Source organism: Eurosta solidaginis, chromosome 1 (genome assembly GCF_040869045.1).
Source record: "Eurosta solidaginis isolate ZX-2024a chromosome 1, ASM4086904v1, whole genome shotgun sequence".
Taxonomy (NCBI): domain Eukaryota; kingdom Metazoa; phylum Arthropoda; class Insecta; order Diptera; family Tephritidae; genus Eurosta; species Eurosta solidaginis.
The window spans coordinates 314,468,613-314,494,329 of record NC_090319.1 but is presented as its reverse complement, the minus strand read 5'-3'; the positions used below and the strand labels follow the sequence as shown (position 1 = coordinate 314,494,329).

The window sequence follows — 25,717 nt, the reverse complement described above, 5'->3', positions numbered from 1 at the left end:
AATGGAGAATATTTTTAATAAAACCTTCGGAAACTTTTAGGATTAACATGGGCTACACCAATTTGAACATAGTAACATAATTTGAAGCTTTAGGGCTTCATTCTCTATTGCGAACGATAACTCAGACGAACGATTCTTCCCCAACGATTTCGGGTAACAATGGTATTCTCTATCATTTTCGTTTCGCCTTTAGGTTTCTTACGTTATGTCAAACAGGCGAAAGCAACTGTCAAATTATATGCTTCCATCGTTTAACATAGTGCAAATACACTAGCGATTCGTCTCTGAGGCGAAACATACCTTCGTTATACTTTAGAATGAGGCCCTTAATCTTTATATAAGTAAATATTGGTTCTGGATGCTAAAAGTACTCAACCGATATATTCAAAACCGATGTGAGCTGTGGGCATGTTTGTCTTGATAATTTTTGACAATTTGGTAAAAGTGGGAATGGAAGAAGGAATGAGGGAGGGCGTGGCTGTGAGGGTGATAGTAATAGTTGGAGTGGGAGTGAGAATTGCAGTACATATTATGATGGTATTTTCTCATAGTACATTGAGGCAGGGAGTAGGTGTGAGCGTGGTAATAAAAATTGGAGTTTGAGTGAGTAAGGAACGGGAGTATGCCCTAGGGTGGGTTTTTCTTTTAGTACATGCGGTCAAACGGCCAGGTAGATGGGTAAGGCCTAATCGATACCGCTAGTCGTTCTAACTGTATGATTATGATAACGTACGCATATGGAATTTTGTCGGCATATTCAAATTAATTCTTTACACAAGACTAGATCAAAAATGTAAATCTCGAAATTTTACATTACATCATTGGACAGGGCGGGCGACTACATACTACAGCCATAATTAAGCAAAGCTAACTTTGATTAAATTAAAGGCGACAGTCCCAAATGTACTATGTTATAGCAAACAATGGTGAAAAATTTAGAAAAAATATTGTTTGAAAAAAATGTCCCCAAGAATGATGTCGCCTTGTAGCTGCCGTCGTGCATGTAATCAGGCCCGTCCTTGTCATGCTAAAATGTACTACAAATGTAGGAAGCACGCATTCTGCAAGAAGGCAAGTAGTTAAAATATGTAGGATTGGAAAAATTCATTTTGAAAAGGATATACGAACATTCCAAAAAATTAATAAAAATATTTGGAATTTAATGTGAGATGCACTAGAGAAAGAAAATAGGGAAAATAAGTAATTTTAATGCTTTTAAAAGAAAAGATATATGCGTTAGGTTTGAAAAAAATTAATAAAATATTATGTACAAAGTATACAAATATAAGTAAAGAAAATAATAAAGGAAAACTTTGAAGAACTTTCTACCGATTGTTCGAGCAAGATGATTGCTTAGGGGTAAATTAAGTGTAACTTAACTAGAAGTTTTTTCTCGCGTGAACAAAATTTCATGTCATAGGAGTATTCATTCACATCAGTGAGTGGGAGTAAACCTGTAACGCTATTCACTAACTTTTGCCGATTTTTAAAATCGACATTTTCATTTGTTAAGTATTTATTAATTTTGAGAAAAAGTGGCATCTCTGGTAATGATGTGTCAAAATTTACGAAAAGGTCAAAGAGGAACTGTAAAAAACAACTAATCATTCGTTCGCGCAACAAGTTTTGTGCAGAATTCAGCAAAGTTAAGTATTTTTGATATTATTCGAACATTTTCTGCCATTTTTTTAGGAATGGCGTCCAGCAGCGTGGTTCACCACTCTTGCATTATTTGCAGTTGCGACAAACTATACGCCACAAACTCAAATGCCATTTTCTTATTAAAAAAATCACAAAATAAACTTCAAAATAAAAAAAAAATTGTGTATTTAAGTCAGTAAATTAATTTTACCAACTTTCTCGACACTGAACCTTCGTCTTTGAATTGTCAAAATCCACAACGAAAACAGCTGGTTTATTTTGTCGAGCTTTGAGGTTGACAAAAGTTAGTGTATAGCAGAAATTATTGTTAAGCTGCCAAATGTTGTTTAAAAAGTCGGTGAAACGCGCTACTGAATGCCTTTAAGAAATTGTTGGTATTATATAGTGGTGACTGTGAATACGCAGTGTAATGGCGTCATGCATAATCTGGCCCTTAGTTAAGAAATTATAAAACTGATTAACAAAGAATTATAATAAATATATTTATCAATTAAGTAATTTGAGATAGGACTAACAAAACTTTTGCGTAATGAAACAATAAAATAAATTATATAAAGTGCTTATTAAAAATATTTGAACTAAAATAAAATTGGCATATAATTTGAAAATAAATTTACATTCAAAATTAAAACTATTTATTTTACAAAACAATATTGTTATATTTTACTTTCAGTTAAACTAGTGCATCTCGATTGTCTGATTATGACGCTAACTATTTTTTCTCTTATCAAAATGCAGTTACTATTCGACCAAAAGATGGATTATATTTGTAAGTGTAAGTATTTAAGTAAACTTAACAAAAAAAGAACTAAGTAATTAGAGTACAATTAGCTATTTAAGTTTGCTTGTTTCGGGTCTTACTCGCTGGCTTGTGGGAATGTCATGCCGGTAAATGAAGGTGAGAGGGTTTCGGTATACATCTCACACCCGGTACCTTGGAGATAATCGTTTTGCCAGGCCTGTGTATCTGGTGACTGAAAGTTAAAAATTATGCGACCGTGGTACGGATTTTAGTAACCAAAATAACAAAAAACACACTAAGAAATCAAAATTATAGCAAATTTTTATAAACAATCGACACTACTAGTAAGTAAGTAAACGGTGGCCCTGGAGTGGGGCAGGTATTTATGTATATTATTTAAGGATATGCAGCTTACTGCAGGTCGACAGGCGAAATTCACAAATTCTGTACATTGGATAGTTTTTCAAATGGTTAATTTTTTCTATAATTTGTGCACTTGTTTCTATAGCGTGAAGTAAATATGTAGTAGAGCTGGTAGCACTTTGGAGCACCTCAGTATGGGAGGATTCTTTGCGCATGTTTTCAAGACGAAGGCGAGGACTAAGTAAGACTTTTCAAAGCCGGTTACTGTTTTTCGTGTTGGCAAACACTATTTTTTATATTATGCCAGTAATTACAGCGGCAAGCGTAAACATTCAGTAGAGCATATATGCCTTCAAGTCCCATTCTTTGCATTCAGCATTTTGAATTATATTTATAAAAGTAGTGGGCATAAAATCGGCGTATTGTTTTATGTACAAACCAAAAAATATGCTTTTATGTAAAAAATTAAAAAAAAAAAAAGAAATAAGTAAGGAAACAAAATCGATCTAAAACTCTGTAAACTCATAAAATGTAAAATGTAGCAAATTATAAAATGAATAATATACATTATTTTATATTCATATGTGTGTGATTTGTATATTTATGTGAATTAAGCATGTAGTTGAACAATTCATATCTTTCTTTGGAAGTTTTTTCTTTACTTTAAGTATTAACTTTACCAACACAATATATTGAAGCAAAAGCACCACTTTTTCGATTTCTTAATTTTGTAGTTTTTGTTAAATAATTTATTACTTATAAATAATTAATTTTAAGTAAGTCCTATACAAATTAATTTATAAAAAAAATCGCATATTTAGGGGCTAATTATGTATAACGCAACGAGTAATTTTTTCTCGTGTAAACCAAAATTTCTATCATATAAGGGCATTCATTCACTTCAGTGAGTGACTGTAAGCCTGAATGCCTTAATGAATTTTTTGGTATTATATAGTGGTGGCTGTGAATGCGACTGATTACGCCGCAAAGTATCATGGCGTCATATATAATCTGGCCGCTAATATTTCCTCAGCGCTTAACTAGTGTTCTTGATCTGCACTTTTTTTAAACATGAACTTCTGTTAAATTTATAAAAAAAATTTTTTTAATTATCTTATCTACAGAGTGTGCAAATATATATATTATAATCTATCTTTTGTGTTGTTTCCGGCTCTCAATAGTGCACAATATATCTCCGAAAAGATTTAGGCCGAGCTTCGTACGAATTGGGCGGATGAGGACGACTTCGAACGGCCAGGCGGATGAATTTCTGATGAGCAGTTGTTCATGGTAAAACCCTCAGTGTGTTTGCCAAACCACTGCTGAGGGGTGACACCATTAGACAAGCTTTTCTAAAGTAATACGATGTTACTCTTCCTGGGACTTGAACCCAGGACCTTCGGTATCATAAGCGAGCACGCTAGGTCCATGTTCGAATACTTAAATAGTTCGTAATGGTGGTCAGGGCAAGAACTTCAGCTTAGTTGAAAAGAATACACTAGGACCGACTTGGGTTTTATTTTTGATATGGACAGACATATCTTTTGAGTTACAATTTGCGGACAATTTAGATACTGAACGCCAAATTTGGTAACATTTAGGGCCTGTTTTCAAAATAGTCTCAGCATAAGGTTGGAAAACTTCCTCAGGATCAGTGTGAAACTCCTTTCGTAATGATAGGGAAGCCTTTTTGAGTTCGGTCCTCTTTGAAGTCAAGTATTTCGATTAGCTTGGAATATATTATTATTAATTTTTTAATAAATTTTTTGGAAAGCTTGGGAATTTTTATTTTTTTTTTAGTATTCTAGTATTTATTAACATATAAATGTTTATCCTGACACATCAATTTTATTTTAAGAATTTCATAGGAAACCTAAAAGGAACCAGCACAAAAAATAACTGGCTTCAAGAAGGAAACGGGTTGCTAAAAAGTAAATGACTAAAAAAAAGGCTCAAAGAAGGAGCAGGTTCCAGAAAAGATGGTATTTTTAAAAATCAATGGCTCTAAAAAAGTAATTTGTTCCAGGAGGGTACCTTGTTTTAAGTAGGCAACCGGTTCAAAGAAAGTAACCGAATCCAAAAGAGTAATCGTTTTCACATATGTAACTGATTCGAAAATAGTTGGATTTTATTTTTTTAAGATATGTATTTTTCCTCATTATTATTCATTTATCTCACAAAATTTCGTTTAAGGTACGGAACGCATGCATGCACGTGCCCAGATTTCATGGGCATTTTTTGAGCATTTCTTCAAGGGTTCAGAATTGCTCAAGAAATACTTCCAGGCTTAAATTTATGGTTACAACACTCTTCTCGGCAGCCATTTTAGTTTGGCGTATAGGAGAAAAATGAAAAAAAAAAATCGTGAGCGTTTTGTTGTGATCTGTATACCACGCTTTAAATATGATCACAGGTTGAAGTTTAATTATAAATTCAATAGAAACATAGACAAGGATTTGGTGAAACCAATATTATGGATAACGAGGTTCTCTTCAAAGGTGAAGAGTAAGAGAAAATTAGTATGTCGAAACAAAATTGCCTACTGATATGTTAATATATTTAAACAGTGGACATAATACAGAATTAAATTGATAATAAGTTGATTTGAAACCTAAAAACAAGTACGTAGAAATAGAACATGAAAAAATTCGGTTAAAATTATTTAACTCATATGAAAGTTATAAAGGGTGTCTAATTTTTACTGAACTTTTTTACATTCCCTTTTTACTGGATTTGCTTTAGAGGCTTTATTTGTATTCGCTCTTAATATAAATACATTTTTTATTGTCGTCAATTCAATTGAATGGGGGAATTTACTAACTCTTAACAATAAGATTTGTGGAAATTTTAAATAACGATTTTTCGCTAACTCAGCTTTAACATTGCTTTCGAGGCGACCACTATTATTAGTTCAAATGGCAGAATAATGGAATTCCACCTAATTCCGTTGACAACCTTAAAATTATCTTCAATAGTTTAGCGATAATAGCTAATCAAAGTTTAACGAATGTCGATAAAAAGTGGCTACTGAATATCAAGATCGTTAAAGTTCTCCATTCGTCAATTATCGATCACGAAAATCGTTAAAAAAGTTAATGAATTCCATTACTGCTAATAACGTGTATAAATTATCCGTACAAGTTAGAATTGAATTAGCTGTAACCTTGTCCATCCTGATGTCGTTTTGTTTATATTTTACCCAATAGATTTAAGGATTCAAGTTTCGATTAGAAAAAAAAACAATTGCCAATAGATTTAATAAGTTTACCTTTTTTTGTTTACTTATACAAAGAATACGCGTTCCATAAAATTATTCAAAGAAGTTTGGAAACACAGCTGAAATACACATTTTGATAAGGATATACATACATACTTGTGTGAATGTGGCACCGGCTTGGTGAAACAACGTAAATATCTTCAAATGCAGGCCACAATAGGTAAGTTACTACACATACGCAGAAAAAAAAAAAACACTCACTCTCGTACAACAAGGCGTACAAATCAGGAGTAAAAAAAAGCTTTAATCTTTCCTTAATTTTATCGGGTCATATTAAAAACGATAATTTTTAGTAAAGCTATACAAAACAATAATTTTAGGTAAAGCTCTAAAACTCTTGTTTTTGATATGAAAATAATAAAAAAAAATTTTAAGTGTGAGTTAAAATTAACTAGAGTTTAAATCTGTTATTTTGGCCCTTTCAACGGCCAAAGCGTTTGATTTGATTGAGATTAACTCTAACAACAGCTTAAATTTGCACTGAAAATTGAGCCAAAGCATAAAAATGTGCTTGTTTAAATTCCAGTCGAGTTTAACTGTAGTTTAAACTCACACTAAAAAGCTGGTCATAATAATTCCGCTTTGATTTCGTTTTCTGACCTACAAATTCAAAATAAAAACATGACTATTTTTCTGTTTGTTTTAATGGTGTGTTCAATTTGTACTTATTATTAAGAATTCATGAGCTTAACACCGGCTTATAATAATTGAATATTCAATTATTATGGTTTTCTAAGAGAAACTGAAAAGAAAGAAAGAAACATTTGGCTAAACTGAATTAAGCAAGGAAACAAATACAAGCAGGATTAAGGCAACTAGAGTTTCACCGTGTAATTCGCGGTTCGAATCTCGGTGAAACCTTTGATAACATTACGAAATTGCCTGATGATGATTACGTGGCGGTTTTCGAAAAGGTACCATCGCAATATGCCAGCAAATGTTTCTTTCTTTTCAGGTTCTCTTCGAAAAACATAATAATCGAATATTCATTGATGAATTCTTAATAATGACTATTTTTAATTTTTTCAAGGAAATGTAAAAATTTTTTGGTCTCTTATATTTTTTGTCGATAGTGATCAAGGCAAGGCGAATTCAGTACCAGGTGTTGTTCTCCCAACAGCTGATTGCTTCTTTTTGATTGTTTTCCATACAGCGCCTTGTACTTTAATATGTCAGTTAACCGAAATCAATTCAAATTTTTTTTTGCCTTGACATTCTTCTGATCCAAGGCGAATCCATACAAGATGATGGCAAAGCGAATTCAATCCAATTCGCGGTACAAAAGAATGTCAGTTCAAAAGGAAATTTGTATTGATTTCGATTAACTGACATATTATTGTACCAAAGCGTTGTATGGAAAATATCAAGAAGAAGGAATCAGCTGTTGGAATAACAACACCATGTATTGAATTCGCCTTGATAGTGGTGCTGATGCAGATGTAGATTTAACAGTTCATTTAAATGTGAGAATAAGAATAACCTTTAATTATGTATAAAATGTATCTCTTGAGTGGATGAGTGCCTTTAAAAGAAAGCTCAACCCAATTCTAATATAGGCAAATACTTGTGAGTACTAATTTTTATTTCGAAACACATATCGCAGATAAGTGAATAAAATAAAAAACTAAATTAATAAAAAGAAATTAAAATCGGTTGAGCTTTGCTCAATTCTTGCAGCAATTTTCAAAGCTCTGTGCAAGTTCTTAAATAACTGCTAACAAAAAGCGCTTACTCATTTATTTCTAATTGATAAATAACGAATTGAAACACAAAGGGTTTTTTTTTAATCAAAACCGCGTTAACTCCTCTACTATCAATCGATAAATCCCAAATTGATAATTAAAATTAAATAAAATTAAAGAATTTTGTAATTTAAATTTTGACTACTTATTTATTGTTTTGTTTAGTAAATTTTGATAAAAACATTTTACAACATCGAAATGCATTTCATTTAAAGACACATAAAATTCATTTAACAAAACATGAGTAATTGAAAAATTAAAATATCATTTTTGTTAGTACAAATTTTTGCATAAAAAATATATATTTATATGTAAACACGAAAGTAAAAATTTTAATAGGCAAACATATTTACGTTACATCAAAAGAAAATTTTTCAGTTGAGTTTTCATATTTAATTACTCACAACAAATTAGTAAATACATTTAGAAAAAAGTTATTGCCCAACAACAACAACAATTAGAATTACGCTGAAAAAAACATCTATGTGGAAAAAAAGTTCAAGAAACTGAGCATTTATTGTTTAAATAATTTTGAACGAATGTATTTATGTATGTATGAGTTTCAGTGATGTGCCTATTTAATACAGGGACGTCAACCGATCTTGAAACAATATCGAATGAAAGGTGTTATTCTTGTACGCACTTCTAGTAAAGCTATAAAAAGATCGGGCACGTAAAAAAATTGTAGTTAATGTTATCAAGTACTACAAATCACTACGCATTTCCATCTTCTGTCACAAAGACTCATCTGCCGGTACAACAACAACGACGCCAGAGAGAAGGAGGAATTATGATATTCTAGGTGCAAAAATCATAGCACTGCCAGACTATAAAAAGCGGCGTACAAGCAATCAAATAGAGTAAAGCGTAACGATTACGTTAGACTGATATGTGGATTTCAAATTTGTGATCCTGAATAAAGTTAACTATACTATACTGTGAAGCGCATACATTTAGAGCTGTGAACTATTTCTGGGCCAGCTATAGCATTGAAACACTTCCAGCGGAGAAATCTAAGTCAACAAGTGCTACTTGGATTGAGAAGGCATGCTCTATAAGTCGGCCATCAAACATATCCGAATATATGGGCAGATTCATGGACAGTATAGACAAAAGATGGGATGGCCCTGGAAGCATTTGGAATAAAAACAAGTAAGGAAGTCTAAGTTCGCGTGAAACCGGTCATTCATACCCAGCTATACACTTGAAATGCTGTTGTTCTTTGTTTTGTGTGTTTAATAGTATTACAAGGTTGCGCAATAATACATATGGGGTATTCCATCCCATTTCGACCAATTTTGAACCCGACCCCTTTTAGAATTGGCTGAAAGTTTTTCTTCTTTTTCTAGCTTACGAAAGACGTTTTTCAGAAGTTTTTCAAATTTTTTCATCCAACTCAAAAGAAGTTATAAAAACCGTTTTTGTTTTCAAAATGCTATAACTTTTTCAAAAATTGACCGTTTGGGATCTTTTTTTTTAAAATTTGTTTCTAAATGTACTTTTCGGAAAAAAATTTTAAAGTTTTTTTCCTGTAATTTTTCAGTTTTTCGAGATTTTTCGAATTTCGCCCTTTTTTTCTCATAAAAAACTTCAATCAATTCTGCAATCATCCCCACTAATTTTTCAAAATTTTTAAAACTTATTTTGAGTTGGAAAACGGTGTTTTTTTCAAAATGCTATAACTTTTTCAAAAATTGACCGTTTGGGATCATTTTTTTTTTTTAAATATGTTTTTAAATGTACTTTTCGGAAAAAATACAAGAAAAAATTTAAAGTTTTTTTTTTCACTTAAATAAAAAAAAAAAAATTCTCGGCCCACTCCGGCATTAGTGGCGATGATTGCAGAATTGATTGAAGTTTTTTATGAGAAAAAAAAGGGCGAAATTCGAAAAATCTCGAAAAACTGAAAAATTACAAAAAACAACTTTAAAATTTTTTTTGAATTTTTTCCGAAAAGTACATTTAAAAACAAATTAAAAAAAAAGATCCCAAACGGTCAATTGTTGAAAAAGTTATAGCATTTTGAAAACAAAAACGGTGTTTTTTTAAAATTCAAAACTTTTTTTGAGTTGGATGAAAAAATTTGAAAAACTTCTGAAAAACATCTTTCGTAAGCTGGAAAACGAAGAAAAACTTTCAGCCAATTCTAAAGGGGTCGGGTTCAAAATTGGTCGAAATGGGATGGAATACCCCATATACATATGGTTCTATTCTGAACTAATTTTTCTTCGAGTTATGGCTCCCGAAACATAGAAAATTGCTTATTCATAAAAGAGGCAGTGCCACGCCCATTTTTTTTAAATTTGAAGTTTTTCCTATTTATTGTTATAAATCCACTGGGGAAATGAAATACCATTGATATAAAGCTCTTTTTTGCAAAGATATAGCTTATTTTATTCGTCCACGACCTTTTTAACAATCTTCTATATAAAAGTGGGCGTAGTCCTTAACCGATTTCGTTAATTTTTCTCCAAAGCATTCCTTATAGTAAAGGCAACCTCTCTGCCGAATTTTGTTACGATAGGTTTAACGATTTTTGATTTATCATTAATAATATTTGTAAAATTGATTTTATCACAAGTGGGGCGGTGCCACGCCCGTTTTAAATAATTTTTTTCAAATTTTTATCAAGAGTCTCAATATCGTCAAATTTCAACATTCTAGGTGTATTATTTACTAATAATCAGGTTTTTTGTGTTTTCCAAAATTTTATATATATAAAAAGTGGGCGTGGTTATCATCTGATTTCGCTCATTTTCAATGCCAATCTATTCTGGGTCTAGATAAGGTCGTGTACCTAATTTGATGAATATATCTCAATATTTACTTAAGTTATCGTGTTAACGGACAGACGGACGGACGGACAGACGGACATGCCTCAATCAAAATTTTTTTTCGACACTGATGATTTTGATATGTATATGGAAGTCTAAATCTATTTCGATTCCTTTATACCAGTACAACCAACCGTTATCCAATCAAAGTTATAATACCCTGTGTACAAGTAGAGCTGGGTATAATAAAAAAGCACAAAGGACACGCCGCCGAGGCATATTATATGAATAAATGCCCGAAATTTGTCATGCACCAGTCAATGTGGAGGGGAAATAAAGGACGTGAAACCAATAGAACTGGGTCTTAACAAGGTCATGGCAAAGAGCTGCATCTGCATTTTTAGTCTTAAATCCTACAAACGATTCCCGTGGGCAACGGAAACACTAAGAAGACTTAGTGATCACCATTCGTAGCAGACGTATCAGAAGCATCTGCAAGATAATTTTCAGTAAAAAACAAAAACATGTTCTAATTGGAAATTTTAATACGGCCTGCAAGCACATAGAAAGATTAAGATTCAAGGTTTTATTCATCGAATACGGGATGTGGGCATGTATTTTTAGAATTTTGGTTTGAGGTATTGTTCTTAAGGCAGCGTTTGTGTCATGCTATTGAGCAGATGGCAGAGAGTTTATACCCTGTAATGGCTATCTAGAGAAGGTATTTTTAGGCGGCAGAGTTTCTAATGTTTGGGTGAATAGCATTGCTCAGTATGAGGAGGATCGTGGAAGTCCCATCTTGCCGATATAATTATGTGGAATGTGATAACTTCGACGATATACACTTTATTCGTTCTCTTTCTTATCGTGAAGGCAATTTTGAACAGGGGCAGCCATGTCTATGTTGGCACATCGTTGTTGAAAACCGTAATAAACTTGGAATATATTGTGTTATCATCATGAATACGACGGCAAACAAGTGCCTAGGGTTGATAATTGGCATTCGACTATTTGCAGGAGTGTCAAATGGGGAGGTCTGGCTGTGGATGTCGATCCCAAGTTCTTTACGGATAGTCGGGCTAGTATCTTAAGGTGCTAATTCCGAAGCGTTATCGGTCTATATTAGGCGAGAGGCTATCAACATTTATAAACCTCTCGAAAACCTTAGAGGAATAGTGTTATCGCTACAAAAAGAGTTTTGTGCCTCTAACGAGTGCTGAGGATACAATACAAGTGTTGCTTCAAGTGTGCTCATATCTGCTTGTTATGAAAAGGCCTGTCGGAAATTTTTGCATTGTTGTTACATTGTAGTGCTTCCACTCTAAGCTTTGATAAATTCTGCTTATTTTAATACGTTGTGTGTTTGAGAGCCGAAAGGTGTGTTCTAATGTCGTCAGATACTCGTTTTGCTTTCAAAATCTGGCGATGTTTTAACCCATACCGAACGGCATCTGCAAGGTAGATAACTTTTCACTGAGAAACTTTCCATGGCAGAAATACACTCGTAGTGTGTGCCAAATAACTTATGAGGGGTGAAATCACTTAGAAACACTTTTTTTTTTTTTAAATGGAAAAGCTTTTCCTAAATTTTCGATGTTTATTTGCCCAGTATTTGAACCCAGGACCTGCGGTGTGTTAGGTGGAGCACGCTAATACCACACCACGGCAGAAAAATGTCATAGTGGCTGATATTATCGACTAGCGGTGTATTCATATTGGAGCTGAAAGAGTTATGAAATAAATGAGAGTATTGAGTTAGAGCTCTGTGCTAGTATCATATCTGGAATATGAACGCAATCTAAGTCATCATTTAGCTGGATTTCGATGACTAAAGACGAATTGTTTGGGAATCATTCTTAAAAAAACTGCTTTTTTAACACGCTTATATTAGCTTCACTTGTATGTGTGCCTGTTTGTAACTCTCTAGGCTATGCGCGCAAAGGAGAGTTAGACCCATCTAGCGGCAATTATTGAAGACTCGTGACAGTGGTTAAATAACTCGCTACAAAATGAGCTATACTTAATAGCAGAGACACATACCTCTGTGCTACGGTGTTATCAACATTAAACTACGAGCCGGACCCGTGCGCATCTTGCGCAACCAATATAAAAGTCTCTTATCAAATATCAACAGAAATCAGCTGTTCTATCAATCAATTAAAACTTACAACTGGCGTATGGTAGCAACTGTCGACAATGCAGTGCAAATATTCACAATAGTGCCATAGTACAAATAGATTTCTTTGTGTGCTCACAATCGTTTAAAAATAAAACAAATGTAAGGCGCCATAACCTCCGAAGAGATCTAAGGCCGAGCTTCTCTTCCAATTTGCGTCGTGCTCCTCTTGCTTTTCCCAACAAATTGTCCGGACGTGAACCCAGGGCATACGGTGTGGTAGGCGGAGCACGCTACCATCACACCACGGTGGCCGTCGTTTATTTTTAATAAATTAATTTAATAAAATATAGCTAAACAAAAGCATTACGACCAAAATTGCCCAAAGCTCGCTAAGAGCCCAAATCTCCATCTTTACAACCAAAACTTTGTTTATAGATTTCGATTCCAAATAAGAGCGAAAAAAGAACCCGTACATAAAAACAACAATTAGAAATAATATATATGATGATAATATTTATTTAATTCCTGAGTCATGAAACCGACCTACCAATATTAATGTTCAAGAAAACGATTCGCCGGAACAATCTAAATTTTAAAAGCAATTCGAACGTTTGAACCGTATCGACTATATTTTTCAGTCGGTTGACTTCCCTGATTTTAATCAACGTTTTCGTGGTGTTGTATGTATGTATCTATTTCGTACATGTCTAGATTTGATTTTAATGAGCATTGAGTGTACTTAAAAAAATATTAGAACAAAAACAATAAGCTAACAAATGTTTATATAAAATATGTCAACGAACAAATGATATGCTTTAAACAAATTAAACGTTTGTGTGTATTTGTAGTATTTAAAGACTTTATAAAACACAATAGAAATACGAAAATACGAAAATATTTATGAGCGAATATACGCGTATTAAATAGTACGTGTGTAATGTACTTAGTACATATTCATATTCATATATGAAGGTACATAAGTGGTTCGTTAGACGCCAATATCTCCGTTCAATAACTTACTCAGTGGCCTGAGCAAATGGTATTCCAATAAATGTGGGACTCAATGTTTCAGTATACATTTCCATGCCGGTGCCGCGTAAATAATCATTTGTCCAAGACTGCATATCTGGTGACTATATATTGTATATAGGTAGTGGATTAAAAGAAATGTGATAGGCTAATATTGTATTTATAAAAAAAACTGATCTGCAAGGATACTGTTTGAATCTAGAGACGAGTAATTTAAAATTGTATTAAATACTAAGAAAGATTATTTGCTAAATATTTAGAGCGAAACCAATAGGAAATAATTGTTGAGTATTATCTTTGCGTAGCCTGTCTTAAAGAGAATCGGGCGTTTTAAACCCTTAAAAGGAAACTTTAATAGAAAATATAGCAATGTAGGAAACACAAAAATGTATCGACATGGCATACGAAAACCAGCACTTTCAAAATTTTTGGCATCACTCAGTTATAAGGTTGGCTCATTCTATCAGCTGATTTTATTTTTTTAATTCCACTGGTGTAGGGATTGTCAAAAAAAGATGGTAAATGCGAAATATAACCCAGAGATATAAAGCTATAGAGAATCGCCAACGACGCGTCGCGACGGACAGCAATCGAAATTGTCAAACTGGCCACTTGAAGATTAGCCAAAAACGCGGTGTTTTCGTTAAAATTTCACAACAGCGTTATTGAAAACGTTAAAAAGTAGTTAAATTGTGGTTATTATATCAAAATAAAATTTTTCTAGCGTTGGAATTGACGAATTTCATGCCACATTTCTGAAATGGTAAATTAACTACCCGCGATTTGATGGTTTACTGTTTCTCACTATTCGTTCTGTTGGTGGTTCTTATTAGTTTGACATTCTCTGATATAACCAACGCATTGACAATTATTTAATTATTTATTTTATAAAAAAAAAAGTAGTTTCACATCACTAAGTTATTTTTTTTTTTTCAGTAAATGCGTCTAATCTTTAGCGCATTATTTTCCCACAACATGCAAGAATTGCAAAGTTTTACGTTTTCTCTCCATTCCATTCGCCTAACACCAACACGCAGATTTTGACAATCTGAACAAAGTTATGTTGTTGCTGTAGAGATCAGCCAACCATATAGTTGAACCGTGGTTTTTAAAAAGGAATTCAATGTAAACAAATTTGAAAGTGCTAGTTTTGGTATGATACGTCGGTATGTAAAAGCTACATACTGATTGTCGCGCACCCTTTTTCTAAAAATTTTATTATCTTCATTTTTATTAAAACTTTTCTATTCATTGATCTGTTCACAAGTACTTACAGTTTTAAATGAACGCATCGCAAATAAATTCGCCATCATTGTTGAAAAGCCTGGCGCCAAACAACTTTGCGCTATAAAGCCAAGCTTAAGCTCAGCTAAGCAGATAACATCGTCACCTTGTTTCCAATCCCATGAGGGTATGTTAAGTAAATAAGCCTGGATGAAAGGAAAGAAAATATGATAATTTTTTAAATTATCTAAATTTTATCCAAACTAACTCATTATATTAGGTTAGGTTGAACTGGCCGGTCCATGAAGGCCTCACATAGACTGAATGAGTCCGTAGTGTTACCAGAAGTTTGTTTCAACGACCAAACTGAAGAACCATATCAAAAACCAGGATCTATGTTATAAAATAACTCCGTCCTCTTGGCAAATACTAGAAGCTTCCTAGGACTTAAGCCACTTGCTGCTTCTAGATCTTACAGCTGTATCAGTCCTAACAGCTGGAGCTCGATGGTTTAACTCCAACCCGCACTTCCTACATCTGCTATCACTGACCAAGTCTAATTTAAAGGAATGTGACGCCAGAAGGCAGTGCCCAGTCAGAATACCCGTCATGAGTATACAGTTCTCTATTTTTAGTAACTTTGTTAGTCTAAGGTTGTAAGACCTACACATAATCTTCGACACTTTACAGCCCCGCGCTTTAACCCACGCTTTCCCGATTGGTCGATCATGTGCACCTCTGGCCTTCGCTTAATCTCGCCCAGTCTAATTGGGACGTCTACGGGGCAAGCTTCAAGGGATGCGCCCTTTTTAGCTAGTTCATCCGCTTTTTCATTCCCATCTATTCCCATATGCCCTGGGACCCAATATAGATGTATGCTTCTCCCTGTCCCGATTCTTTCCAGAGACTGCTCACACTCTAACACGCATTTAGATGCTGTGCTATGCGAGATTATTGCCTTAATTGCTGCTTGACTGTCAATATACAAGTCAACACGGTTGCAGCTTAGGCTATTCTCTTCCAGGGTTTCTACTGCTTTGGTTACGGCTAATATTTCCGATTGGAAAACGCTACAGTAATCCGGTAGCCTGTAAGAGCTGTTTATTTCCGGATCAGCACAGTATACCGCAGACCCTACTCCTTCCACTACTCTGAAATTATTATATTAAAACGAACTATTTCCTTGTTCTTAAAACTGCTTAAGCACTCGAACACTTCTCTGTGCTCCGTAAAGGAGATAGCGATGAAACGCCCAGGGAAGATGATGAGCCCGGGTCCGTAATCGATGATAATGGAATTATTGTCCCCCACCCGACTATGACGAGGTAAAAATAACGATAATTAGACTAAAAAACAGCTAGGTCACGAGCGCTGATGGATTACCTGCGGAGCTATTCAAATACGGCGTCAAGGGGTTGGTCAGGCACATGCATCAACTTCTATGCAAAATATGGTCGCACGAGTGCATGCCCGGTGATTGGAATCTAAGTGTTATTTACCCAGTCCACAAGAAGGGGGATCCTACAAACTGCGCCAACTATCGAGAAATCAGCGTTTTTAGTATCACATATAAGATACCGTCAAGCGTATTGTGCGAAAGATTGAAGCCCATCGTGAATCGGCTGATTGGACCCTATCGGAGCGGTTTCAGACCTGGTAAATCTACTACCAATTAAATTTGTACCATGCGCCAACCCTTAAACCGGCCTGAACACCCTCGGTGTAAGTTCTGCTTACTAAAAATTGGAAAATACGTTAATTCATTACCAAAGGAAAATTAAGTGACGAAGCTTGAACATGTTGCTTAATTTTATGAAGAAAAATGAAAAAAGTAAAATCTTAGAAAATGGGCTACAATTTTAAGATGAAAATGGTAAAGTTTTGTTATACGTAAATCAAAAGCCGTTGACGACATCATATTGAAATTTGGAGCGAAGGTTATCCTTACTATTATATACATATGTGACCAGTTAAACTTTGGTGCGAAGAAGAAAACTCTCGCCTTTTTTGTTGATTTTTCATGTGCTTTTGACACAGTTCCACGGAATATGCTTTTCTATAAGTTAGCCCAGCTCGGCCTCTCCATCCACATTATAGAGGTTTTGCGCTCCATTTATGAAGAAACAGCCAGTCAGGTATGGATGGATGGAGTGCTTTCAGATCCTTTTACTGTTAACCACGGTGTACGGCAAGGTTGCTTGCTGAGTCCAACTCTGTTCTCATTATACATCAACGATTTAAGTGGCAGTCTCTTCGGCGGTGTAGAGGTTGCTGACACAACAGTAAAATTACTTATGTACGCCGACGATATCGTTCTTTTAGCAGACTCTGCCACTGTCTTATAGAAAATGATAAATGAGCTTTACGTGTATAGTATGCAGTGGGGTTTGAGAGTTAACCTGGCCAAATCTAAAATATTACTGTTCAGGGAATGTAGCAGGTGTCCTTCTTTTCGTTGGTCTTAATGTAGCGATGTTATTGAGATTGTAAATGACTACAAGTATCTGGGAGTTCTCTTCAATTACAAATTATCTTTTACAAAGCACCTCGAAGCAAAACTAGCTGAGGTTAAAACCGCGATAAATGCTACCTGGTCAAAATACATAAATAACCCTCGCATTTGTATCTCAAATAAGATGAAAATTTTCGAGGCAGCATTTAGGTCCATTATGTTTTGTGGTGCGCAAGTCTGGGGTGTTGATAAGTTTGAATGCGTAGAGAAACTTCTTCGCTTATTTTTAAAAAAATTAATTTTTTTACCAGCTTGTTTTACCGTCGCTATTCAGTCACATAATACGCATTCACATGCTTTATATTACGCGCTGTTTAAGTTTGGCAGCAAATAGACTGCCCCAAGTTGTAGCAGAGGAGACAGGGAGACAGGGGTCGTACTGGGTCAAAAAGTAAAGAAACGTTTATGAAAGTGTCGACATGGTGCCTCTGTCTGACTTTTCTTCCGCATCACTTAATATGAGCATACCAATTTTACTAGAGAAATTAATTCAAAAAGGATGTTTGCAGACTATGCCGATAGTTCTTTTCAATCGTCACGTGATCTTTACTCCGACTTGCTCCCTATGTACTCTACCTATTTTAACGATGAGTATTCTGGGTACGCCATAAATCCGATTTTCCGAGCAAGGGGTGGCTTGCTAAATCTTAATGCTCGATGTTTTAAAAAAGTTTTTTCCAAAAACTGTTCTTACTTACTCCTCCTTCGCTCCGCCAACCGGCGCCAATTGGTTACACCAAGGGAGTTTAAATCGTTTTCCACCTGGTCCTTCCAACGGAGTGGGGGCCGCCCTCTACATCTGCTTCTATAGGCGGGTTCCGATAGAAACACTTTTTTGGCCGGAGCATCATCTTTCATTCGCATAACATGGCCTAGCCAGCGCAGCGGCTGCGTTTTAATTCGCTGGACTATGTTGATGTCTGCGTATAGCTCGTACAGCTCATCATTAAATCTTCTTTGGTACTCGCCATCGCCAACGCGTAGAGGTCCATAAATCTTTCGAAGAACTTTTCTCTCAAAAACTGTTCTATGTGCAACTTATGTGTAGCTGAAGACACCCATCACTTCATTGGGATATGCCCTATATATAATTAATTTTAATTGTTTTGGTGAGAAAGTTTTAGATCTGCAGAAGGTGGTGAATATCCTTAAGGGTTATAACTATAACTCACTCTTTGTTTATATAAGAAATTGCCTTAAGTATAGAGAACTTATTGTCAACGAATTTTCCTAAATGAGTTGTTTAGTTATAAGAGATTTGTAAAGAACATTGTTTCTATGACCGTAACTGTTTTATAACTTCTTACCATAGACAATATTTGCATTTATATAAGTAGTATAGAACAACGCTCTTCAGATCATTCTTGATATCGTTCCTTTGTATCTAGATGGTAATCGAGCAGCGGCAGCGTCAGCCCTACGTTTAAGGGAGTTATCCTATTGGAACAATAAAACCATGGGACACTCTAGTAGACTAAACAAAAACAATTTTATAATAAACATTATCAATAGGGATAATAGGCGGACTCGGAGATAGGTGTTTGCTATTGACGACAGCATTTCCATATACACCGATGGCACTAATCTAAACGGCAGAGTTGGAGATGGAGTCAAATCAAGGGAACTAGACCTCCGACTCTCCCTCAGACTATCCGATCATTGTTGCGTCTTCAAGGTAGAAGTCACAACCATCATGGAGGTCGCAGTTAGCATATTTAATTACAATATCGGCAAAGAAATCTAAAATTGTCGCCGATCTCTTCAAGAGATGGCCCAACAGAACCGTGTACACCTCACATGTGTACCTGTACACCGGGACATCGAGGTAAACTGCATTGTAGACGAACTCGCGAGGCAAGGTACGAACAGGCAGATTCTTTCTGCCCAATAACGCTAAGGTGTGTCTCTTGCCACATGTAAGCTAATGCTAAAAGAGCACATTCACTGTCAAGCCGACGAAAGATGGCTACAAACACGGGAGTGTCGGACATCGAAGGAAACCTAAGTAGAGATAAAATTTCTACACTTTTCGGGGAAGTAACTGGGCATGCAGAATGGTTAGGAGCGCCTTATCTTTGATGTTTCTGGAGTTATAAAGAAGAGGAGGAGGAAACGGTTGTTCACCTTGTCTGCAACTGCCCGGCGCTGTAAGTTGAGAAGGGCAGCGCTTTCTGGGAGTTCCAGAGATTGCACTTCCGCAGAAATTTTTGGGCCCGGTTAGTAAGATAGCTTTTCAGACACATTAATAGGTGAAACGGAAAGCCCAGTAAATCAAGTTTATGAATGCTTTTCTGTAATCAGTCTATATGACATCCGTTAGCTTGTTCGCTAAAAATCCTTCCATAACTATAGAGGTAAATACAACCAAGTTTGTAGCGGTTGATCTTTGCCGAATGAAACCGTGTTCGTGTGGAGATAAAAGGGAAGAGCACTGATATTTAAGTTAACTGGTAACAATCTGTTCAAAAACTCTAGGAATAGCTGAAAGTTTACCAATACCGCTGTAGTTCTAAACTTTTGATCTACTACACTTTTTATGCAGGGTATAATAAAATACTGTTGCCAAAGTGGCGGGAATGACGCAGATCCCAAAGATTGCTCAAATAATTTTAAAATAGGTTCATTCGACTGGGTCGATTTATTAACCGATATCGCGCCATCGATTTTTCGATAGAATTTGGGCTCAGGAAAGAAAAGTTCCACTACGCATACCCAAAAAAATAATTTTCGAGCTTGCGAAATTTCATTTTTTTGACTTTTTTCGACTTTGATTTTTAAGGATTTTTTTTCGACACCTACTAAAAAAATTTTCATTTGATTGTAAAATGTTCATGTATACCCTGTCCGACCCAAAAATGTTCGCTAAAAACATTGTCTATTACAGTTTTTTGAAAAAAAAAAAAATACTTTGTATATTTGTATTAATTTTTATTTTTCTTATTTTTTTTTATCAAAAAACTGTTATCGCCAACGTTTTTAGCTCGACATTTTTGAGTCGGACAGGGTTTACATAAAAAATTTTTTAGTAGGTCATGAAAAAAACCTTAAAGATCGAAGTCGAAACAAGTAAGGAAGGCTAAGTTCGGGTGTAGCCGAACATTACATACTCAGTTGAGAGCTATGGTGAGAACATAAGGGAAAATAACCATGTAGGAAAATGAACCGAGGGTAACCCTGGAATGTGTTTGTATGAAATGTGTATCAAATGAATTTAAAGAGTATTTTATGAGGGAGTGGGCCATAGTTCTATAGGTGGATGCCATTTAGGGATATCGCCATAAAAGTGGATCAGGGTTGACTCTAGAATTTGTTTGTACGATATGGGTATCAAGTGAAAGGTGCTAATGAGTCTTTTTAAAAGGGAGTGGGCCTTAGTTCTATAGGTGGTCGCCTTTTCAAGATGTCGCCATAAAGGTGGACCAGTGGTGACTCTAGACTTTGTTTGTACGATATGGGTATCAAGTGAAAGGTGTTAATGAGTCTTTTTAAAAGGGAGTGGTGGTAGTTGTATAGGTGGTCGCTTTTTCGAGATGTCGCCATAAAGGTGGACCAGGGGTGACTCTAGAATGTGTTTGTACGATATGGGTATCAAATTAAAGGTATTAATGAGGTTTTCAAAAGGGAGTGGTGGTAGTTGTGTAGGTGGTCGCCTTTTCGAGATATCGCCATAAAGGTGGACCAGGGGTGACTCTAGAATGCGTTTGTGCAATATGGGTATCAAACGAAAGGTGTTAATGAGTATTTTAAAAGGTAGTGGGCCTTAGTTCTATAGGTGGACGCCTTTTCGTGATATCGCCATAAAGGTGGACCAGGGGTGACTCTAGACTTTATTTGTACGATATGGGTATCAAGTGAAAGGTGTTAATGAGTCTTTTTAAAAGGGAGTGGGCCCTAGTTCTATAGGTGGTCGCCTTTTCGAGATGTCGCCATAAAGGTGGACCAGGGGTGACTCTAGAATGTGTTTGTACGATATGGGTATCAAATTAAAGGTATTAATGAGGGTTTTAAAAGGGAGTGGTGGTAGTTGTATAGGTGGTCGCCTTTTCGAGATATCGCCATAAAGGTGGACGAGGGGTGACTCTAGACTTTGTTTGTACGATATGGGTATCAAGTGAAAGGTGCTAATGAGTGTTTTAAAAGGGCGTGGGGCTTTGTTCTATAGGTGGTTGCCTTTTCGAGATATCGCCATAAAGGTGGACCAGGGGTGACTCTAGACTTTGTTTGTACGACGACCACCGTGGTGTGATGGTATCGTGCTCCGCCTATCACAATTTTAGAAATAAGATTTTTCAATTAGAAGAAAGGTGGACCAGGGGTGACGATATGGGTATCAAGTGAAAGGTGTTAATGAGTCTTTTTAAAAGGGAGTGGGCCCTAGTTCTATAGGTGGTCGCCTTTTCGAGATGTCGCCATAAAGGTGGACCAGGGGTGACTCTAGAATGCGTTTGTGCAATATGGGTATCAAATGAAAGGTGTTAATGAGTATTTTAAAAGGGAGTGGGCCTTAGTTCTATAGGTGGCCGCCTTTTCGAGATATCGCCATAAAGGTGGATCAGGGGTGACTCTATAATTTGTTTGTACGATATGGGTATCAAATGAAAAGTGTTAATGAGTATTTCAAAAGGGAGTGGTGGTAGTTGTATATGTGAAGGCGTTTTCCAGATATTGACCAAAATGTGGACCAGGGTGACCCAGAACATCATCTGTTGGATACCGCTAATTTATTTATATATATATTACCACGAACAGTATTCCCGCCAAGATTTCAAGGGTGTTTTATTTCGCCCTGCAGAACTTTTTCATTTCATTCTACTAACTATGGTAGCTGTCACACCCATTTTGCAAAGTTTTTTCTAAAGTTATATTTTGCGTCAATAAACCAATCCAATTACCATGTTTCATCCCTTTTTCCGTATTTGGTATAGAATTATGGCATTTTTTTCGTTTTTGGTAATTTTCGATATCGAAAAAGTGGGCGTGGTCATAGTCGGATTTCGGCCATTTTGTATACCAATACAAAGTGAGTTCAGATAAGTGCGTGAACTGAGTTTAGTAAAGATATATCGATTTTTGCTCAAGTTATCGTGTTAACGGCCGAGCGGAAGGACAGACGGTCGACTGTGTAGAAAACCTGGGCGTGGCTTCAACCGATTTCGCCCTTTTTCACAGAAAAAAGTTATCGTCCCAGAAACTAATCCCCTACCAAATATCACAAGGATTGGAAAATTTTTGTTCGACTTATGGCATTAAAAGTATCATAAACAAATTAAATGAAAAAGGGCGGAGCCACGTCCGTTTTGAAATTTTCTTTTATTTTTGCATTTTGTTGCACCATATCATTACTGGAGTTGAATGTTGATATAATTTACTTATATACTGTAAAGATATTAAATTTTTTGATAAAATTTTACTTAAAAAATTTTTTTTTTTGTAGAAGTGGGCGTGGCCGTTCTCCGATTTTGATAATTTTTATTAAGTATACATATAGTAATAGGAGTAACGTTTCTGCCAAATTTCATAATGATATCTTCAACGACTGCCAAATTACAGCTTGCAAAAGTTTTAAATTACCTTCTTTTAAAAGTGGGCGGGCCACCCCCATTGTCCAAAATTTTACTGATTTTCTATTCTGCGTCATAAGTTCAACTCATCTACCAAGTTTCGCCGCTTTATCCGTCTTTGGTAATGAATTATCCAACTTTTTCGGTTTTTCGAAATTTTCGATATCGAAAAAGTGGGCGTGGTTATAGTCCGATATTGTTAATTTTAAATAGCGGTCTGAGATGAGTGCTCAGGAACCTGCATACCAAATTTCATCAAGATACCTCAAAATTTACTCAAGTTATCGTGTTAACGGACGGAATTCGAGCTATCTAAGCGATAAGGGTATTGACCGGAATGAAAACCGCTGGAGGAATGGGTGGACTTAAAGAACTCTGGAAATAGGTCTGCAACGTCGTCAACAGTGCTAGCTTTTTTACATCCAAACTGTAAAACTTTTTGATTTTTAAAAAATTGAGCTTTACAACAACTTAAGTAAATTTTATAACACATTTTATTAAGACGGTGAAAGTTAGAACGAGCTACTAGATATTTTGAGATGTCTGCAGTTCTTCTAGATTTCTTGAATCTCTTACAAAGCCTAGATTTACTAAGTCGGATAAGTTGCCCTGAAAACCAAGGCGGCTTATTCGCACACAGGGCATAGCGAGTAGGAATGCAGGTCTTAAAGAAGCCGTAAAGTTTACTGTAAAATATGGAGCTTCCCGAATCGACATCAGCCATAGAGATCCGACCAATCAAAGGAAGCCAACAGATTATTCAGCATAATGAAATTCGCTTTGTAGAAGCATCTAAAACGGGGTCGAGACTGTACTTGAATCCTGCGGGGTAGGCTGATACCAAGTGATATCTCAATCGCAGGGTGCAGATGGTCCTCTGGAAGGAATATAGTTGGAATTTGAGTAAGGGCAGTACCCACCGAGTCATCCATAAATACTAAATTCATCATTTTATTTCTAATTGGTAGCCTTTATCAGATCCTTAAAATGGTTCGTAGAGGAAAGGTAATGGTGCCTATTGGGCAGTCACTTCAACCTAACCTATATTTCAGCTTTCGTTATATTTATTCCGATGAAGCAATTTACTTTTGTAAAATTCCGTTCAAGTTAGAAAGGCTACGTCTTCTTCAAAGTTAAATTATGTTAGTTTTTAAAATCAGATTTACCTTATTATGATATTGCATAAGTTGTATAATAACTCGTATATCTTCGCTGTAATTTTTAATAGAGATGACACGCATAATATTGGCAGCATCTTCAGCATCGGGATCTTGGCAATATTTGTTAGCTAGTACCAGACAGGCATCGGCTTCGTGTACCTTTTAGCAAGAAGCACAACAAAAGCAAACGAGCAAACGGAGCGAGACGAGAGAACAAATAAATATTTATATAATTCCGACTATAAATATTGTCAATTAATAACATTTATGCATATTTGTGGTGGTGAAAATGTGTTGAAATGAGAAGCTTTTGAGAATAATTAGTGATGTGAACACTGAAAGCAAATGTTATGCGTGTGAATGCTTTGTGAGAACTTGTGTTAATATAATTTTAGGAAGTTCATAATAATTTAGTGTAGCTTCTTTTGTTTTATGTATTACATTGCATGTACAAAGTGAAAAATATTTATATAGGGTTACTTCTTTTGGTTCATTTCATAAAAAATGATGGAAAGGGATTTGGGATATGGAACACTTTTGAGAACAGTTGAGGCATTTGGAATGGAAAGTAGTCACATAACATATTTCAATGGTAATGATAAATTGTTTATTTAAAGATAATAAATAAACAAAATTCATAAACATAGTCAAATAAGCATTAATGTTTGTATCTTATAAGTTATGAAATCAAATTTAATAAATGATATATAAATAAATTATTAAATTGTTAAGAAAAGTGCAGCAAAGATTTGTTTTACATGCAATATTTTATGTATAATTTCGTTTTTACTCGCAAATACCAAAAAACAATGACCAAGCAAAACATGCAGCATGCTTTTTCATGCGATTCTAAAGTTTATAATATAAGCTATGAATATTAGAGTGGGTCGATTTATTAACCGATATCGCGCCATCCATTTTTCGATAGGATGTGGGCTCAGAAAAAAGTTCCACTACCGCATACCCAAAAAAAAAAATTTTCGAGCCTGCGAAAAAAAAATGGCGAAAGGGTGAATTTTTCGACCAAAATACTCCCGTAAAAACGTTAGCGATAACAGTTTTTTGAAAAAAAAAAATATATATTTTTTGGGTTTTGGGGAGTGGTTTGGTCGAAAAATTTACCCCTTCACCATTTTTTTTCGCAGGCTAGAAAATTATTTTTTTGGATATGCGTAGTGGAACTTTTCCTGAGCCCAAATCCTATCGAAAAATCGATGGCGCGATATCGGTTATTTTTCGTCCATACAAATCGACCGAGGTTAATGAATATATATAGATGCAGTGAATCACAAAAGTAATTTGCATGATATCATGTGTGCACAAATTTAGAATATCTTACAAGCTAGGTATACATATTTCATTTTTCATATACGTGTTCTTATCACTGTACATTAGGGTGGGTCGATTGAAAATCGCTCATTGCTCTGTGAAAATCGTATTCTAGGGATCAAAATAAGAAACTTTGCCGAAGGAACCATACCTCTAAAACGAATTCTGATGTCCCCCCCCCCCCCCCCCCCCCCCCTTTGGGTCGAACTTTTGGGTAGGGGCA

General features: G+C 35.3%; 1 protein-coding gene across 50 annotated transcripts in view; it reads right to left on the bottom strand.

Moving 5' to 3' along the window:
- Positions 1-25,717, bottom strand: part of slo (calcium-activated potassium channel slo) — a 415,764-nt gene that overhangs the window by 143,345 nt on the left and 246,702 nt on the right. For 36 of the 50 annotated variants that reach the window (XM_067761569.1, XM_067761567.1, XM_067761572.1 and 33 more), the window contains 3 exons: positions 24,172-24,324; positions 14,983-15,138; positions 2,524-2,636 (listed from right to left, as the gene is read on the bottom strand). In XM_067761569.1, coding sequence (XP_067617670.1) covers positions 2,524-2,636; positions 14,983-15,138; positions 24,172-24,324 — 422 coding nt within the window. Of the gene's footprint in view, positions 1-2,523; positions 2,637-13,699; positions 13,813-14,982; positions 15,139-24,171; positions 24,325-25,717 lie in introns of all 50 variants that reach the window. The other 14 variants (XM_067761586.1, XM_067761611.1, XM_067761582.1 and 11 more) reach the window with 1 other exon arrangement.